Raw genomic sequence first — 18,341 nt, 5'->3', positions numbered from 1 at the left:
TCGGGAAAGGGGCGGGGGGGCAGAGGCGCTCGAAGGGCCGCGGCGGCGGAAAAAGGGCTGGCTGAGCGAAAAAACGGGGAAGGAGGGGGAGAGGGAGCCGAAGGGCGCGGAGCGCTAGGCTAGAGCGGCCTCCCCCTCCCCGAAGTCGGGGGTGTCTTAGCCGCTGGGGAGTGGGGCCGCAGCCTCTGCAGCTGGATTTCCCACTCTGACGGGCGCCATTTTACCGCCCAGAGGGCGTCCCTCCTCCTCTCTTCCTCCCTCTTCCCCTCTGACACTACTTCCGGTGGTGACGTGTATTCGCTTCACCCGGACTACGGTACCCCCGACTCGGTTTATAGGGGTGGGGATAAGGGAGGCGGAGTGTGCTACAAACAAGGCAGCAGCATCGCGCACGCGCCGCAGGTGGCAGTGGGGCGGGGCCTGGAGTGAAGCTGGCCCTGCCTTGAGGGGGCGGGGCGGATTACGTCACTGCTTCCCAGGTTCGCGCCGTCGGGCGAGCTCGCGCGGCCTCCTTCCCTTCCCACCGACAACTGCCCTAACTGCTCTTCCTGCCCCAGTCACGGTGAAGGTGTAGACAGAGAGCGTTGTCCCTACGTCTGTACGGCCGTCTGCGTGATCCCCCCGGGAATACTGAACATAATCACCTCTCATTCCAGACTATGGCAGGTGGACGTGTGGAAGGACTCAGGAATACCCAGCCCCTTTCACCCAGAGGGGGCGGAGCAGCGCGCCGTGACGCCATCATAGGGCGCCCAAGGAGGCGCCGAGCGGGAGCTGAAGATGTTGGATTCGCTGTTGGCCCTTAGGGGCTTTGTACTGCTTCGGGGTGAGGAGCTGAGGCGCAGGGAGTTCTGGGGCTGGCTCGAAGGGCCAGGTTTTTCTGTAGTTCTTGACTTTTCCGTAATGACATCTACCAATTGCTTTTTTTTCTTTCTTTCTTCAAATTTCTTTTTACTCGTTCATTTAATTTCGTTCATTCAACAATGGATCAGGGATTAGGGGTGAAGATTGCCACGGGTTCGTGAAAGTGGTCTCACGCTCTATTTATCCGTCCCTTGCTCTCCCCAGATTCCGTGGAGTGTGAGGGGCGCAGTCTCCTGAAAGCGCTTATCAAGAAATCTGCACTCTGGTAAGTACTCCGTAGCCCCTTCCGTCCATCCCCGTAAGGGAGCCTGGGACCCACTCTTTTGACACACCATCTCATCTGTGTTTCAGTGGAGAGCAAGTACACATCCTGGGATGTGAAGTGAGCGAGGAAGAGTTTCGTGAAGGTTTTGACTTCGATATTAACAACCGGTAAGTCACATAGAGGTGCTATGAGTCAAAAATCGACTCGACGGCACCTAACAACAGCAAAGTACAAACCAGGATAGATTTAATTCGGTGTGGGTCTTCTGTTACTAACAAAAGGACCTGGTACGTAGTAGCTGGTGCTTAAATATTCATGTTCGTAGAAAGAATAGATATGGGTCTTTCAGGAGGAGGGTTAGCAATAGGAATGATGAGTGGTGAGTGTCTAGAAAATTCAAAACAGAGACCATAGAAGTTGAGAGAGAGAAAGTAATGAAAAGCAGACGGTACAATTTAGCACCAGAGTGTTATTGGAGAATAAGAATAAACATAGTCTTTTGAGTTATTCAGAATCTGCTGATGCTTAATCCAAGATGGATCTTATATCAACATCTACTGCAGACCCCTGGGAGACTTGTCCTAGAGGCTGAAGGAACAGTATATGCAAAATTAGGAAGGTGGAAGAGCTTCCTGAGATAACTGAGGTCAGACAAATAAGCAGCTACCCATAAAAAGTTTTAGTAAAACATGAAAATGACTTTAGTGTTATCTTAAAGGTAGTAGGGAGTCATTTGAAAATTTAGCAGCAGGGGAGTGACAAGATTATACCAATTAGACTAGTCCAGTGACCACAGTGTGGAGAATGGATTGGAAGGGGGCAGCCTGGAAATAGGGCCACCAGTTGGAAAGGCATTGCAGTAATCCAGGTTCACTCATTAAGCGTATATGTACTGGGCACCAGCTGTCCACCAGGTGCTGTGAATGAGGAAGACATGTTCCCTGCCCCATTAAAGCTTAGAGAATAGTAGTGAGAAGTGACAGTGGCTTAAGGCATGGCAGTAGGGATTTAGTTTGGGACCTGCGAACCTGGATTACTGCAGTAGCCTTTCTGCCTGGCCGCCCTGTTTCCAGCTGCCCCTTTCCAATCCATTCTCCACATAACAGGTATGGTTTGTCACTCTCCTGCTCCTAAATTTTCCAAATGACTCCACTTCCTTTAGGATAACACTAAAGGACCTTGTGTTGTTAGCTGCCATCAAGTTGGTTCCGACTCATAGTGACCCCGTGCACAACAGAATGAAGCACTGCCCGGTCCTGTGCCAGCCTCACAATTGTTGCTATGCTTGAGCCCATTGTTGCAGCCACTGGGTCAGTCCACCTTGTTGAGGGTCTGCCTCTTTCTCACTGACCCTCCAGTTTACCAACCATGATGTCCTTCTCCAGGGACTGATCCCTCCTAAGCGGACCTTAGCAGGTAGAATTCCCACAACTTGTTGACTGATGTGGGATAGCAGAAGGCATCCAGATTAGGAAGCATCCCTGAATCTACCTGTGTACCTGGTCAGGAAAGGTTAAGACCATTAGAAAAATGCTTTCTACTTCCTAATCTGAGCAGCTCAGTGGATAATAGTAATTTGCATTTACTTGTTGAGCCCTAAATTTGTATTGGCTGTTGTTGAGATAGAGGTGGTACTGTATGTTAAGATGGAATTCACAAGGGAAGCAGAAGATACGAGGTATTTGGAATAAGTTTTGCCACCATGAAGCTTTCCCAGGATTTCCAGTCCATGCCATTCTCCCTTTCCTGGACTGCTATTTTATCTGTAGTTAGTACCATGTGATTTAATTATTGACTTTTTCTAAAATGCCCTATAGGGAGGAACCATGTATCAAGTTTCCTACTTTTTCTTTATCCATCCAGAGAGTGATGTGCTTCAGGTGCCACTTAGAAATACTTGCTAATGGTAGTAGCAAACATTTATTAAGCGTTTAATATGTGTCAGGCACTGCTAAATGTCAAGAGGTTAGTGTCTATTTTACAAATGAAGAAACTGAGTCTTAGACATACTAAATAATTTATCAGTTAGATCACCTTGGGCAAATAGCAAAGCCAAGCTTGCAGCTCAAGACTGCCTTGACACAAAAGTCTGTGCTCTCAAACACTGTGTTCTGCCTCTCACTATTTAGGTATTAGTGAACATCAAAAAAACAAAGTCACAAAGATCAGAGGATGAAGTCTGAGACGGGGAAGAGGGAGCAGTATTATGTTGTCTCCTACTTTCGCTTTGCAGAGTGGTTTACCATAACCTCTTCAGAGACCCTCTCAACTGGTCAAAGACTGAAGAGGCCCTTCCTGGGGGGCCCCTAGGAGCCTTGAGAGCCCTGTGCAGGAGGACACATCCTGGTCCTGTCACCATCGCTCTTGATTCACTCAGCTGGCTGCTGCTTCACCTCCCCTGCACCACACTGTGCCAGACCCTGCATGCTCTGAGCCATCGGGACTTCTGCCCTGGTGAGACCCCCTACTTCCTCTTCTGCTGCCAAGGAATGTACCCCCTTTCTTTCCCCCTCTAAGGAAAAAAAACATAACAAAGCTCTATAGTTGTTTAAATGTAAATCTTATCAAGGTGCCACTCTGACTTCATTCCTTCAGTAGCTCCTGGTGGCCTGCAGGATGGTATTGACACTTTCATCATCTGGTCTTTGCTTACTTTCCAGCCTCATCTCTTACACATTGTATGGCTTCTTCCTCTCTAAGCTTTTTCTGTAGTTCTTGACTTTTCCGTGATGACATCTACCAATTGCTTTTTTTTTTCCTTCTTCAAATTCCTTTTTACTCGTTTATTTAATTTCATTCATTCAACAAACATTAAATATCTACAATGTGTGAGATATGATTCTAGATAATGGGAGAATAAAGATTAACTGTGTAGTCAGGTCCTTGCCTTCCAGGAACTCAAAATCCCATAAAGAATACAGACAAACAGGCAGATACAGGATAGTTTGATAAGGGCCTTGATGATAAAGACGTACACAGGGTACCTCAAGGAAGGCATTGCCTTAAAGAGTTAGCCAGGACAGTTTGCCCTGGGCAGAGCCACTGGGAACAGCCCTGAAGCACATCGTGGGTAAGAGAATATTAAATTCTTTGATTTCTCAGTATTTAAGTTCTCTGAAAAATGGGGTAATAGTATTAGAAATCAAAAAACATGTTGCATTGGACAAATCTGCTGCAAAAGATCTCTTTCAAGTGTTAAAAAGCAAAGACGTCACTTTGAGGACTAAGGTGCGCCTTACCCAACCCATGATATTTTTAGTCGCCTCATATGCATGCAAAAGCTGGACAATGAAAAAGGAAGACCAAGGAAAAATTGACGCCTTTGAATTATGATGTTGGCGAAGAATGTTGAATATACCGTGGACTTCCAGAAGAACGAACACATCTGTCTTGGAAGGAGTACAGCCAGAATGCTCCTTAGAAGTGAGGATGGTGAGACTTTGTTTCGCATACTGTGGACATATTTTCAGGGGGGACCAGTCCCTGGAGAAGGACATCATGCTTGGTAAAGTAGAGGATGAGCGAAAAAGAGGAAGACCCTTGACAAGATGGATTGACACAGTGGCTGCAACAATGGGCTCAAATATAACAACAATTGTGAGGGTGGCACAGGACCAGGCAGTGTTTCGTTCTGTTGTATGTAGTGTCACTGTGAGTCAGAACCGATTTGATGGCAACTAGGATGAACCACTTGAAATTGCCATTTTTGTAGCCCCAAAAGGGTCAAATACCAGTTTTATATAGTTCAATCTAAAAATGCCTTTTTGTGGATTAAAATGCCTTATTAAAGTGCAGTGCCTGGCACCATAGATGCCCCAAGAAAGGGAGGAAATCAAACACAATGACTGAAACGTTGGCAGGTTCCAAAAACTGTGGGTCATTCAGTGTGTAAGAAGAGGCTGGAAAGTAAACAGAGACCCAGGTGATGCAAGTGTTAGTACTATTTTGACAGCCAGGAGGAGCTACTGAAGGGTTGAAGTCAGAGTGGTGCCTTGATCAGATTTACATTTGAACAAGAAAGTATGTTAAAGGAGGGCTGAACAAGTTTCTGAGAAAGGCAGGGAACTTGGCCAGGGTAGATCAGGATTGTGGCAGAGCTGCAATGGAATGGGGTCCTCTCCTTCCTCTTCTCTTTACTATTTCCCAAGCCCTACATTTCTTGTCCCTCTGCAGATGGCAGCTCCTCAGTGGAGCAGGTATGTGTGCTGGGCCTGCTGCATGAAGAGCTTCATGGCCCAGGCCTTGTAGGGGCACTGAGCAGCCTTGCTCAGGCAGAGGTGACCCTGAGTGGTATGCTGAGCCAGACGTCAGCCAGCATCGTCTATCGAAGGCCCCGACAGCGTCCAACCCGTCAGGTCAGGAGAAGCAATGGGAGGGCTGGAGATTGGGGTCAGAGAAAGGGGAAGCATGATGCGAAGAGCAACAAAAAAGCTGATATGATTGAGCATTTCCCTGTGCTTGCCATCATTCATCTCATTTAACCTTCACAGCTATTCTGGGAGGTAGATTGTTTATTAGCCATGTTTTGCAGATGGGGAAACAAGTCCAGGGAGGTTCAAATCAAAGTTACTTATTCAAGGTTACAGAGAATGAAGTGTTAGAGCCAGAATTTGAGCTCAGGATTGCCAACTTAGAAACTAAGCTTAAAAGATACCACCTCCCAGGAAATGGTAAAGGATAAAAGACTGGAGTGGGTTACCAGGGGGCAGAAGGGAGAAGTCCATGTGGAGAGGCTTGAAGGAGGGGTTAGAAGTTGAGGCAGGGGCTGAAAGCAGCCAGCTACACAATGACTGGGGCCTAGGGGTGTTAGGTCCTGAGTTGTTCTCTGGTTTATTCAGCAATATTGAAAAAAACTTTTTAACTATTTTTTCTTCTCCCCAGACTCAGTGCTTCTCCATCCTGCCTGACTTCAGCCTGAATCTCCAAGGGGTGCTCCCCTTAGAGTCCCAGCCCCACCCAGGCCCTCCCACCACCCAGGTCTCTAAGAGGGACAGAGCAAGGGAATAAATGAAGCTTGGGGTCTGGTGAAAGAAGAAAGAAGAATAAAAGATGCAGACTTTGGGGAAAGGGCTGGGATTCCAGGGACAGGGCAGAGTGGCAACATCTTTTGTACCCACAGGTGGATCCTACGACTCATTTAACCTTTAACCTTCGCCTGTCCAAGAAAGAAAAAGAAGCCAAAGATAGCCTGACCCTGCCCTTCCACTTCAGCTCTGAAAAGTAAGGTTGGGGCCTACGTGCCCAGGTCCCTGAGTTGAGCCCAGCATCTGGGCCAGAGGAGGGTGGGGTGACTGCAGGTTATTGGTTAACCTTTCTAGATTTTTATAGGGGCTGAAGTCCGTCTCCAGAGACAAATCCAGGGCGTGGTTCTCTACCCACGCATACTCCCACCATGGCAGGGGACCCGTATGTATCTTTTCTCTCCTTGAGAGCCTTGGGTCCCAGCTTGACAATTATCCCCAGAGCAACCTGTGCCTGGGCTGAACCAGACCAGACTCTGAGGAGGTGGCCCTATCCCCAGGCAACAATGTTAGGAAGACAGGAAGCTAGATGGGTGTGGCAGTTTAACAAGGGCTTATAAATGCCTGCTGTTCTGTGCCCAGTGTGTAGGTGGATGAAGCAAAACTGTGACAAGATCCTTGTCCTCAAGCTGCTAAGAATTTATGGTGGTGTTAGAACAGTACAAGAGTATCTATCCCAGTACCAAATGATGCTTCGGCACTAACTAAACGTGGAGGTCAGAGAAGGGGAGGTGAACTTGGGTCAAGAAAACAATTTGGAGACCTAAGAGGGATTGCGCAAGTGAGAGTCACAGTCACCAGGAAGAGCGGTATCCAGAACCAAACCTGTGACGCACTCTCACCAGTGCCACTTCTTCCCTTATCGCTTTTCAGACAGCAGGCTCTGCTGTGCCCTGGGCCAGGCCAGGCCACCAGCCGCATCTTCTACGAGCCAGATGCTTATGATGACTTAGATCAAGAAGATCCAGATGACGACCTAGATATTTGACTGGCCAGGAGATTTGGATAGACCATAATGGAATGGGAGAAGAAGAACCTGGGCCCAGAACCATCATCCTTCCATTGTTTGCGCTGGCCTGTCCCTGCTCCACCTTTTTTCCCTGTGTTGATGGAGGCCCTACCTTGTGACCCCTCTGAGCCAGTGAGGAGAGACTGATCAGGACAGAAAATGGGATGAGGGCAGGAGAAGGTGCAAGAACAGGACCCTCCCCCATGCCTAATAAAAATCTTAATTTTTTTATTTAAAAAAAAAAAACTGACAGCTATTTAAGCAAGGGTTGAGAGTGGGGGGAACTGGAAGCTGGAAAGGGATAAGGGAAGCTGAGCCCCTGGGTCTTTAGAGTCGATAGCCAAGGTATTGGGGCCTAAATTACAATGAAAATGAAAGGGGGAAGAGGTGGGGAACAGCCTTGCACATCCCTGGTGCCCAGTAAGTGTTTTTGAACAGAGCTGAAAGTAGGTGCATTTAGGCTTCACACTCCCTGCTAGAATCTGGGCAGGAAGAAGAGGCCCTGAAGGGGAAAAAAGAAGCCTGTTTTCCAAAACATTTTTTATTACTGTACAAAAAGCACACCCTCTCCTTTTTTTGTTTCCCCTACCCAACCCCTCAGAGAACTGTACATGGTGTGCGGCAGGGCTGAGGTGACTGTAAGGCCTCTGCTGGGTACCCTGCTCACACACAGGCTGAGCTCTCTGCCCCAGGTCACACATACTCTTTGGCAGAGTTGGGTTGAGGGTAGGAGCGGGGTGCCTGGTATCCGGTTTTACTCTCACTGCCAGGACAGGAGCAAGACAGCAGCGCGCCCCCCAGAAGGACCAGAGCAGACCCTGCCCAGCCAATAAAGATGGCGGGACCAAACTCATACCTGTAGAGAGAGGGAATTGGGGTTAGAAACCCTGTCTGCCTCTGCCCTCCTCCAGGCCCCAGACCTGTCCCTTTAGGAGGCAGGGTTCCCAGACTTACTTAGCATTCACGGGGATCAAGGAGCTATAAAAATCTTGGACAATCTGATGGCCATACCAGGAGCAAGCTATCAAGGCAGCCAGACCTGGAGAAACAAGGAGATGAAGATGTAGTAAGCCCTCAACCCACCACTTTGCTCACCCCTGCTCCTCCGGCACTGGGGAGAGGAGGGCCTTCGGGCAGGCCCTGGTCCTGTGGCTCACCAGCTACGATGAAAACGATGCCTCCGGTCATGGCGATACGGGCCTTCTTCACTTTGTCGTCTCCTCCACAGCGCGTGCACTTCATGCCTATCGTGGCCACAAACATCGCCAAGAAGCCCAGCACCAGCGATACCACCATTAGAGCTCGAGTGGCCTGCAAGGCCGCTGCAGGGAAGAGGGAGGGCCGCCGTCATTGCTGGTGATGCGGACCGCCGTCGGGCGGCCAGCCTTCGCGCCGCGGGCCGCGCCCAATAACCCCTGGACCCTCGTGTGCCGAGCGCTCGCATCCCGCCGCAGGCCTGGGGCCTCTCCGCCGCCACGGGGCCGCCCACTGCCGGCTGGGTCCCGCCCCTCCCGGCGCCGCGGCCTTCCAGCTCCCGCCCCGCCCTCTCCGCTCAGGGAGCCGCCCGGGGCGCCAGGGTTTCGATGAAACTGCCCCGGCGAGGGGGAAGGGTGAACGGGGGCCGCGAGGAGGAGCCGGGCGGCGACCCGAGCCCGCGCTCCGCTGCAGGTCCCGGCCGCGTCCCAGCTCGGAGGCCGCTATCGAGGCCAACGGGTCTGTGGCTTTGGCTAATCGGCCGATAAGATTAGAGGCCGCGGGTGGCGCCCCGCGCCTGCCAGGCCGCGCGGCTCCCCGGCCCTCGACCCAGCACCCCTTTTGTCCGAAACAAATGGGCGCGAGACGGCGAAGGCCACCGCCTGGCCACAGCCGCGGGGGAGCGAGCAGCCCCAAGCGCGGGCCCCCACAAAGGGTTGGGCCGGGGGCGGCAGCCGCGAGGAGGGTCCGGCCGGGACGAGGAGGGCCCTGGCAGCGGGAGTCTCCCGCGTGCGGCCGCCCGACGTCGGCCCGCTCCCGCCAGGCCCCCTTGCCTCGACGGCCCCGTTTGCCTCCTCCGCGCCCCGCCGGCTCCCCGGCGACCCCGACCGTTGGGCCTCGGCCCTGGCCCGCACCCCACCCCCGACCTCGGCCCTGAGCGCGTCCGCCCTGTCGGTCCCGCGGCCTTACCGGGCAGAGAGAGCACCGAGTCGTACATTTTACAGCTCATCAAGCCGGTGCTCTGAGTGATGCAGTCCATCCACAGCCCCTTGTACATGGCCTGGGACGTGATGATGTTGTCGCCCGCGTACGAGCTCATCTGCCACTGAGGGATGGCGGTGCACGCCACCAGGCCCACCCAGCCCAGCACTGCCAAGGAAAAGCCCAGCAGCTGCAGCCCCGAATTGGCCATTTCCTCCCTCAGAAAAGACGGGGCGCCGGGAGGGCGACCCTGCAGTAAACAAAACTTGGAGGGCAACTCCACACAAAGGCAAGTTGGAGTAGAGTTTTAAATCACCCAAAGAAACCAAAAGTTTCTTTCACCGACAGCAAATCTTGTCACCCAAAGTGAACACAAATCGATCCCTCAGGCTGGGCGAGGGTCTCACAGCAGAGAGGACAGGCTATGTCGGGAGGAGTGGCTCCAAACAAAAGCGGTCCGCTAAGGCCGGGCGGTTCTCTCCGGTGCTGTCCGGGCGACCCTACTCAAACTAGGTGGACGGGCCGTAAGGGCGCGGTGTCAGGTTCTGGCAGGCCCCAAAATACCCGGGGCTGCCGGTCCGAGGCTGCAGTGCGCGGGTGAGGCTCCTCTGCGGTCGGCAGGCAGGTGCGGGCGGACAGGTGCGGCGCACCTGAGTATTTGTAGGACGTCGGGGCCGCGCCCCCGCGGGCACTGGGCGCGCGGAAGGGGAGAGGCGGGACCGGAGGGGCGGCCGAGGATGACCTGACGTCACCAAAAGGACACTCACCTGAACCGGAAGTTCTGGCCCCCACCCCTCCCACCCCAGGTAAAGAGGAAGAAACCTGAGCACCAGGGTCACGCCCCTTCACTTGCCCGGCTTTGACCGGAGGTGGTGAGGAGGCAGTGCTTCTGGGGAATCCCAGACTCAGAGTCAGCCCCTCCGGACTGGCCTTCCCTTAGGGACTCGTATGCCCCTTTCCCTCTCCCCAACAGGTGTGCCTAGGAGGCTGCGAAGCCAGGGCCGGGGGACGCCCTCTCCAGCCTCGACTCCGCCTTCTCCCCGCTGGGACTCTTGGTTTCTGCTCTAAATGCTCTTTGTCCCTCCCTACTTTCGTCCCCACCCTCTGTTCTTTCCCTTTTTCCTCAGTCTCCTCCCCTAGCGATCACACATTGAGGGGCCCTGGCCCCAGGTCCTCAGAACTCCCGGCTCTGCACCTTCTCTAGGGTCTCCACTCCCAGAGCCACCACCCCAGCACTCCTCTCGGCTGTCCCTTGCCCTCCCTGTTCCAGCCTTCCAACAGACACTCGGCTTCCAGGCATGGCTCCCCAACATCCTCCATCTTTCAGGCCCCCCATTCCGATCCCTGACATGACAATACCTGGGTCCCTTTCTGCCCCACCTCCAGGCCTGTTTGTAGTCCTCCTCCCCTTGCTGCATCAAGGCTCCTTTAGCAGAAGCCCACATCGCACAGGATAGAAAGCACAGGGGAAAAGGGTAGCTCAGAGTATTGGCCACACCCGTCGTTCCCCCTCCTTGGAGTCTTTTGAAACCTGTCCTCACCGCCTCCCCTTCCCCACCACACACCATTCTCTATCCTTCAATCTGAGCCTGGGCCCCTCTATTTGTGTGCCTTCTCCCACCCCCTCAAATTGATGTCCTCCCTAACACTTGAACTCTCTAATAAGGCCTTTGAATCAGCCCTCAGCTCCCCACCTCACACCCTCATTCCTTCTCACTCTCCCCAAGCAATTGCCCCATCCTTTCTCTACACATCACTTCCAAGCATCTCCATTTCTTCTTGCATCCCTCATCGCTTATCATCTCTGCTTTCCTGCCTTTCCTGCTCCTGATCCCACATACTTCCCTTTTAATCTCTGTTCCTCATCATCTCCAACCCCCTTGGAGCCCAGCTTCACAATTAGTCTTTCTTTTCTTCTTCCTATGTGCACTTTACTGGCCCTATCCTACTGTCTTCAAGCCCAGTGTCCTCCCAATGGACCTCTCCTACCAGCTCCTTACACCTCTCAGATCTCATACACTTTTCTTACTCTGTCTCTCATTTCATTTTCCTCTCCTTTTTTTTTAATTCAATTTTCTTACATTTCCCATCTTTACTTCTTTGTCTCAAACATTTCTCCCTGAATCTTTCCTTCATTTATCTAATAAACATAGAAGATCATACTAAGTTAATCAACTTGCTTTTCTATAACAGACTTTAATAAACTCTTTGTTGTTTGTTTTTATTGTAGTACTTTTTGAAAATAGTTTTTTTTTTTTTAAGTATCTTCTATTTTGTTGGAGCTCTGGTGGCACAGTAGTTAAGCATTTGTCTGCTAACCAAAAGGTTGGCGGTTCGAATGCACCAGCTGCTCCTTGGAAACCCTATGGGGCAGTTCTACTCTGATCTATAAGATTGCTATGAGTCAGAATCTACTCGACGGCAATGGGTTTGGTTTTTAGGTTTTCCATTCTGTCAAAGGTGATGGAAAAATCTGTGAATGGCAAATGGTGATGGCTGACAACATGATGAACATATCTAATGTCACTGAACTGTACATGTAAAGATTGTTGGAATGGCAAACGTTTTGTTACCTATATAATTACCACCCACCACGAGTCTGTCAGTTTGTTGTACTGTGTGGTGCTTGCATGTTGCTGTGATGCTTGAAGCTATGCCACCAGTATGTCAACTACCTGCAGGGTCATCCGTGGTGGACCGGTTTCAGCTGAGCTTCCAGCCTAAGACAGCCTAGGAAGAAGGACCTGGTGATCTACTTCTGAAAAAACTGGCCAGTGAAAACCTTATGAATAGCAGCAGAATATTATCTGATACAGTGTCAGAAGATGAGCCCCTCTGGTTGGAAGGCACTCAGAATACAACTGAGGAAAAGCTGCCTCCTCAAAGTAGAATCTATCTTAATGACATGGATGTAGTCAAGCTTTCAGGACTTTCATTTGCTGATGTGGCACTACTCCAAATGAGAAGAAACAGCGACAAACATCCATTAATAATCACAACATGGAATGAACTAAGTATGAATCTAGGAAAATTGGAAGGCATCAAAAATGAAATGGAACACATAAAGATCGACAGACAATCATATGGTCTACTCTGCTGGGAATGACAAATTGAGGAGGAATGGTATTGCATTAATCGTCAAAAAGAACATTTCAAGATCTATCCTGAAGTACAGTGCTGTCAGAGATAGGATAATATCTGTATGCCAGATTCAGAAGAGGCCGTGGAACAAAGGATATCATTGCTGGTACGGATCCATTGATGGATCTTGGCTGAAAGCAGAGAATACCAAAAAGATGTTTACCTGTGTTTTACTGACTGTAGAAAGGCATTCAACTCTGTGGATAATAACAAATTATGGATAACATTGTGAAGAATGAGAATTCCAGAACACTTAATTGTGCTCAGAAGGAACCTGTACAAAGCAAGGGGATACTGTGTGGTTTAAAATCAGGAAAGGTGTGTGTCATGGTTGTATCCTTTTGTCATACTTATTCAGTCTGTATGCTGAGCAAATAATCCAAGAAGCCAGACTATATGAAGAAGAATGTTGCCATGAGGATAAGCGGAAGACTCATTAATAACCTGTGATATGCAGATGACACAACCTTGCTTGCTGACAGCAAAGATGACTTGAAGCAGTTACTGATGAATGTCAAAGACTACAGCCTTCAGTATGTGTCTTAGGCTGGATTCTCTAGAGAAGCAAAACCAGTAGAGCGTATAATATATATATAGAGAGATTTATATCAAGGAAATACCTCACACGGTTGTAGAGGCTGGAACATCCAAGTCCATGGGTCAAGATAGCGGCTTCTCCTGATTCACATAGCTGCAGGTACTGGAGAACCCAAGACTGATCAGCAGGTTAGAGAGCAGGACTCTTGCTCACAGGCTGCAAAGATTGACAAATCCCAACATCAGCAGGCAAGACCACAGGTAAGCTGCTAGCTCAAGTCCCAAGAACCAGAGGTCAGATGAACAGCAGCTAGCTGCAGGATACAGAGGGAGCAAAGGCCCACAAGCCTTGCCAGAACTTCCACTTATATTTGATGCAGGCCACATGTCCAAGGAAACTCCCTTTCAACTGATAGGCACTCATAGCAGACCTCATCATGGAGGTGGTCACATTATACCAAATCTTATCATGGAAGTGATCACAACATCATACAACTGCCAAACCACTGAGAATCATGGCCCAGCCAAGTTGACACACAACTTTAACCATCACAGTCCACCCCTTGTCAACTTGGCACCTGTACACATCTCCTTAAACCATACATAATCTCTGAATAAAGACAATTATAACATCATACTTGCACCTAACATGATACAATGAACACACGTACAAAGCAGAAATACTCGTAACAATTACAGTCCTCGTTTCTGCAACTGGTCACGTGGACATAACTTCTTATTTAGAACTACCTTCTTTCACCACCCATTCCGTATTCCCTTTGCCTTCAGCAAGCAACTCATCTGGTCATGGTTCTTTGCCTGGTGAAGTGACCCAAACATTCGTTCCTGAAGGGTCTGGGCCATTAGTAGTCATGTCAGAATTGGGTTGCTGTAGTTTTCCATTGACTTTAATCACAGGGCATGGTAATACTAAGAGATGCCCTAAGGGATCTCCTGCATTCCAGACATAGTCTTCTTTATCTCCGTTATGTAATATCAATCCAATTTTCTCTTGGTAATCAAGATCAATCACAGCAGCCAGTATGGTAACTCCTTTCTTTGCTTGTTGATCCAGAGGCATAAGGAGCCCAAAGTGGCCAGGTGGCATTCTTAGCTTCCAGTTCAATGGAATCAGTGATGTGTCTCCAGGTGGGAGCAATCCACCCTTTGGAACTAAGACCTCTAGACCTGTAGAGCATAAGGTTGCAGGGATAGGAAGCAAAAATTTGTGAGTGGGTCACTCCCATTTCCACCTCTTGATTCCTGGACTCATGAATCCTGGCAATGAGAGATACAGCACCATATATTAGATGCTGGTTTAGAGCATATACAGCCTCCTGGAGAACATTACCCCAACCCTGCAAGGTACTACCATCTAGCTGATGCCATAATTGTGCCTTTAGAAGGCTATTCCATTGTTCTATGCAGCTAGCTGCTTCAGGATGATAGGGAACATGGTAAGACCAGTGAATTCCATGAGCATGGGCCCATTGCCACACTTCATTTTCTGTGAAGTGAGTCCCTTGATCTGAGGTGAGACTGTGTGGGATACCATGATGGTGGATAAGGCATTCTGTAAGTCCATGGATGGTAATTTTGGCAGAAGCATTGCATGCAGGGAAGGCAAATCCATATCCAGAGTAAGAGTTTATTCCAGTAAGAACAAAACACTGCCCTTTCCATGATGGAAGTGGTCCAGTGTAATCAACTTGCTACCAGGTTGCTGGCTGATCACCTCGAGGGATGGTGCCATATCAGAGACTCAGTGTTGGTTTCTGCTGCTGGAGGACTGAACACTCAGCAGTGGCTGTAGCCATGTCGGCCTTGGTGAGAGGAAGTCCATGTTGCTGAGGCCATGCATAACCTCCATCCCTGCCACCATGGCCACTTGTTTATGAGAACACTGAGCATTTACAGGAGTAGCTGGGGAAAGAGGATGACTGGTTTCCATAGAACTCTTCATTTTATCCACTTGATTGTTAAAATCCTCCTCTGCTGAGGTCACCTGTGGTAAGTTTTCATACGAGACACAAATATCTTCACTTCTTTGGCCCATTCAGAGAGGCCTATCCCCATACTTCTTCCCCATACTTCCTTGTCTCCAGTTTTCCAATCATGTTCTTTCCAAGTGCCTGACCATCCAGCCAAACCATTGGCCACAGCCCGTGAATCAATATACAATTGCACGTCTGGCCATTTCTCCTTTCAAGCAAAGTGAACAACCAGGTGCACTGCTCTATGTTCTGCCCATTGGGAGGATTCCCTTCACCACTGTCCTTCAGGAAGATACCAGAAAGGGGCTATAGTGCTGTTGCTGTCCACTTCCGTGTGGTGCCTGCGTATCGTGCAGAACCATCTGTGAACCAAGCCCAAGTTTTCTCTTCCTCAGTCAACTGATCATAAGGAACTCCCCATGAGGCCATAGGTGCAGACTGGGAGATGGAAGGTAATGTGACAGGAGTGGAGACCATGGGCATTTGGGCCACTTCCTCATGAAACTTACTTGTGCCTTCAGGTCCTGCTCAGGCCTCATCTCTTATATACCACTTACATTTAATGATGGAGTGCTGCTATGCACATCCAAATCTATGACTCTGTGGGTCAGACAACACCCAGTTCATGGCAGTTCAAGCCCCATGGTGACTTGGTGTCCTGTGGTTAAGCGTTTAGCCTCTACTAAGGGTCAAGCATGATCAGCAGTTCAGAGATCAGGGCTCTGGCTCATAGGCTGCGAAGACTGACAAATCCTAAGATTGGCAGGCAAGATGGACGGTAAGCTGCTAGTTCAAGTCCCAAGAACCGGAGATCAGATGAACAGGAGCCAGCTGCAGGATCCAGAGTGAGCAAAAGCCCACAAGCCTTGCCAGAATGTCCACTTATATCGATGCAGGCCACACGCTCAAGGAAACCCCCTTTCAACTGATTGGCTGCTCACAGCAGATCTCATCATGGAGGTGATCACATTATATCAGATCTCATCACGGAAGTGATTGCAACATCATATAACTGCCAAACCACTGAGAATCATGGCCCAGCCAAGTTGACACACAACCTCAACCATCATAGTATGGATTACACCTCAGCATAAAGGAAACAAAAATCCTCACAACTGGACCAATAAGCAACATCATGATAAACAGAGAAAATACTGAAGTTTGAAGGATTTCATTTTACTTGGATCCACAATCAATGCCCATGGAAGCAGCAGTCAAGAAAACAAACATTGGGCAAATCTGATGCAAAAGACCTCTTTAAAGTGTTGAAAAGCCAAGATGTCACTCTGAGGACTAAGGTGCACCTGACCCAAGCCATGATATTTTCAATCGTCTCCTATGCATGCAAAAGCTGGACAATGAATAAGGAAGACCAAAGAAGAATTGATGCCTCTGAATTATGGTGTTGGTGAAGAATAGTGAATATACCATGGACTGCCAGAAGAATGAACAAATCTGTCTTGAAAGAAGTACAGCTAGAGTGCCCCTTGAAAGTGAGAATGGAGAGACTTCATCTCATGTACTTTGGACATGTTATCAGGAGGGACCATTCCATGGAGAAGGATATCATGCTTGGTAAAGTAGAGGGTCAGCAAAAAAGAGGAAGACCCCTGACAAGATGGATTGACACAGTGGCTGCAACAATGGGCTTAAACATAGCAATGATTGTGAGGATGGTGCAGGACTGGGCACTGTTTCGTTGTGTTGTACATAGGGTCACTATGAGTCAGAACCGACTTGATAGCACCTAACAGCAACAACAAATATTTAGCACACACAAACACACAAAAAATGTATTTTAGAAAAGTGTCTTCCAGCTCTAAAATTCCATGTTTCTCATTACTTAAGTATATCTTCTCTGAGTTCACTACCACCACTTCAGGACAAACCACCCTCATCTCTTCTCTGGACACTGTAACTGTCTCCAAACCAGTATCCCTGCTATCCATCTTGTCCTTCTACAATTCATTCACCAGAAGGATTGCATTGCAATAAATCGCTTTTATATGACCTTTCTAGCCATGTCTTGTAACTCCCATTAAATGACTGGCTGGGACTATGCAAATAAGGTGCGCAGACCCTTTGCAGGGACTGGACAGTCGGCTAATGAAGATAAGGTGCATGGAACTCTTGCAGGGGTTGTTAATGCAAATAAGGTGCATGGAACCTTGTAGGGATATGGTTAGTTTGTGGTCTTGCTGGAGGTGGGGGGCCCACACCTTGAAATTGATTAAAAAAGCAAAAAACCAAACCTGTTGCTGTCGGTCAATTCAGAGTCATAGCAACCCTATAGGACAGAGTAGAACTGCCCAATAGGGTTGCCAAGGAGTGTCTGGTGGATTCAAAGAGCTGACCTTTTTGGACCTTTTTGTTTAGCAGTCATAGTTCTTAACTACGCCACCAGAATTTCCTGAAATTGATAAGGAGCTTGCTATATAACCAGCTTCCCTGACAGAGATTTTAGCTAGGGACACAGAGAGACAGAGAAGAAGGAGCTGTAACACTGAAGACAGCGAGAGAGGGAGCAGCAGCAGCAAGATGATAGTGGAGTGAGATGGCAGCAACCAGGAGACTGCTTGCAGCAAGTCGTGAGGAGGGCCCATGGCAGCAGCAGAGAAGAAGCTGTCCTGATTGAAGAACTGTATCCTGAGTTGTTCCTGTTACTTCCTAGTTGATCCTGATCCCTGCTTGTAACCTGTTACTTCCCTAATAAACCCCATAACCATTTGTACAGTTTGTTGAGTTTGTGACACATTGCAGTGAATTCCCAAACCCAAAGATGGGGGGAAGAGGACTGAGGTAAGGGGGAGTAGTTGGCGTTTGAGATGATGGAGTGGTACAGCAGTTTGAAGAAGTTGGACATTTGGGATATTTTTAACCTCCACCTTGTAAGAACAAGTTTTGTGCTGATTCTTATCAAAGAAATTTTTGATTCAGGGAATCTTCCTTTACAAACTCAGATCTTGTCACTTTCTGTTTAAAACCTTAAAAATCTTTCTGGCACCCTTTTGTTCCTATTGCTCCACAGGATTTGGGAAGTAAACTCCATACCATGCTTTACCGGACTCTGTGCTCCAGCCATACGAGCCTTCTCTCTGTTCCTAAAATGTACCACATTCCTTCCAACCAAAGTGCCTTTGCACATTCTGTTCTCTATGCCTGAATGCCCTTCCTCATCTGCCACCCTCTCACCAACTCCCCCCACCCAGCCACTTCAGCTTATAAACTCCAATATCACTTCCCGGAAGTCTGGCTTGACCACCGCACCCAGACTGAGTCAGGTCACTTGCTGAGTGCTGTCACAGGTATCTGTGTTTTTTCTATCAAAGCTCTTA

At 49.1% G+C, this 18,341-nt stretch overlaps 2 protein-coding genes across 2 annotated transcripts; one reads left to right on the top strand and one right to left on the bottom strand.

Annotated features, from left to right (window-relative positions):
- Positions 1-661: 661 nt before the first annotated feature.
- Positions 662-7,334, top strand: ELP5 (elongator acetyltransferase complex subunit 5). The gene is made up of 8 exons (XM_023731110.1): positions 662-826; positions 1,069-1,129; positions 1,216-1,296; positions 3,363-3,583; positions 5,303-5,484; positions 6,011-6,106; positions 6,249-6,349; positions 7,024-7,334. Exons 1-8 carry the CDS (start codon positions 781-783, stop codon positions 7,136-7,138), a joined length of 903 nt encoding a protein of 300 aa, XP_023586878.1. The 5' UTR covers positions 662-780; the 3' UTR covers positions 7,139-7,334.
- Positions 7,335-7,848: 514 nt separating this feature from the next.
- CLDN7 (claudin 7) lies at positions 7,849-9,545 on the bottom strand. The gene is made up of 4 exons (XM_004376050.3): positions 9,323-9,545; positions 8,317-8,481; positions 8,114-8,198; positions 7,849-8,015 (listed from the first exon to the last, which is right to left on the bottom strand). The coding sequence occupies exons 1-4, from the start codon at positions 9,543-9,545 to the stop codon at positions 7,853-7,855; spliced, it is 636 nt and encodes a 211-aa protein (XP_004376107.1). The 3' UTR covers positions 7,849-7,852.
- Positions 9,546-18,341: the final 8,796 nt, after the last annotated feature.

The sequence above is a fragment of the Trichechus manatus genome, unplaced genomic scaffold, assembly GCF_000243295.1.
Source record: "Trichechus manatus latirostris isolate Lorelei unplaced genomic scaffold, TriManLat1.0 scaffold00040, whole genome shotgun sequence".
Classification (NCBI taxonomy): Eukaryota; Metazoa; Chordata; class Mammalia; order Sirenia; family Trichechidae; genus Trichechus; species Trichechus manatus.
Note: the sequence above shows the minus strand (reverse complement) of the source record. Positions and strands in the feature narration are given on the sequence as shown.

Coding starts and splice junctions, on each gene's coding strand:
- ELP5 (XM_023731110.1), top strand. CDS start 781: ATGTTGGATTCGCTGTTGGCCCTTAGGGGCTTTGTACTGCTTCGGG. Junction 5,485..6,010: donor GACAGCGTCCAACCCGTCAG/GTCAGGAGAAGC, acceptor TCTTCTCCCCAG/ACTCAGTGCTTCTCCATCCT. Junction 6,107..6,248: donor CAGGCCCTCCCACCACCCAG/GTCTCTAAGAGG, acceptor TTGTACCCACAG/GTGGATCCTACGACTCATTT.
- CLDN7 (XM_004376050.3), bottom strand. CDS start 9,545: ATGGCCAATTCGGGGCTGCAGCTGCTGGGCTTTTCCTTGGCAGTGCTG. Junction 8,482..9,322: donor CTCGGTGCTCTCTCTGCCCG/GTAAGGCCGCGG, acceptor TCTTCCCTGCAG/CGGCCTTGCAGGCCACTCGA. Junction 8,199..8,316: donor CATCGTTTTCATCGTAGCTG/GTGAGCCACAGG, acceptor TTGTTTCTCCAG/GTCTGGCTGCCTTGATAGCT.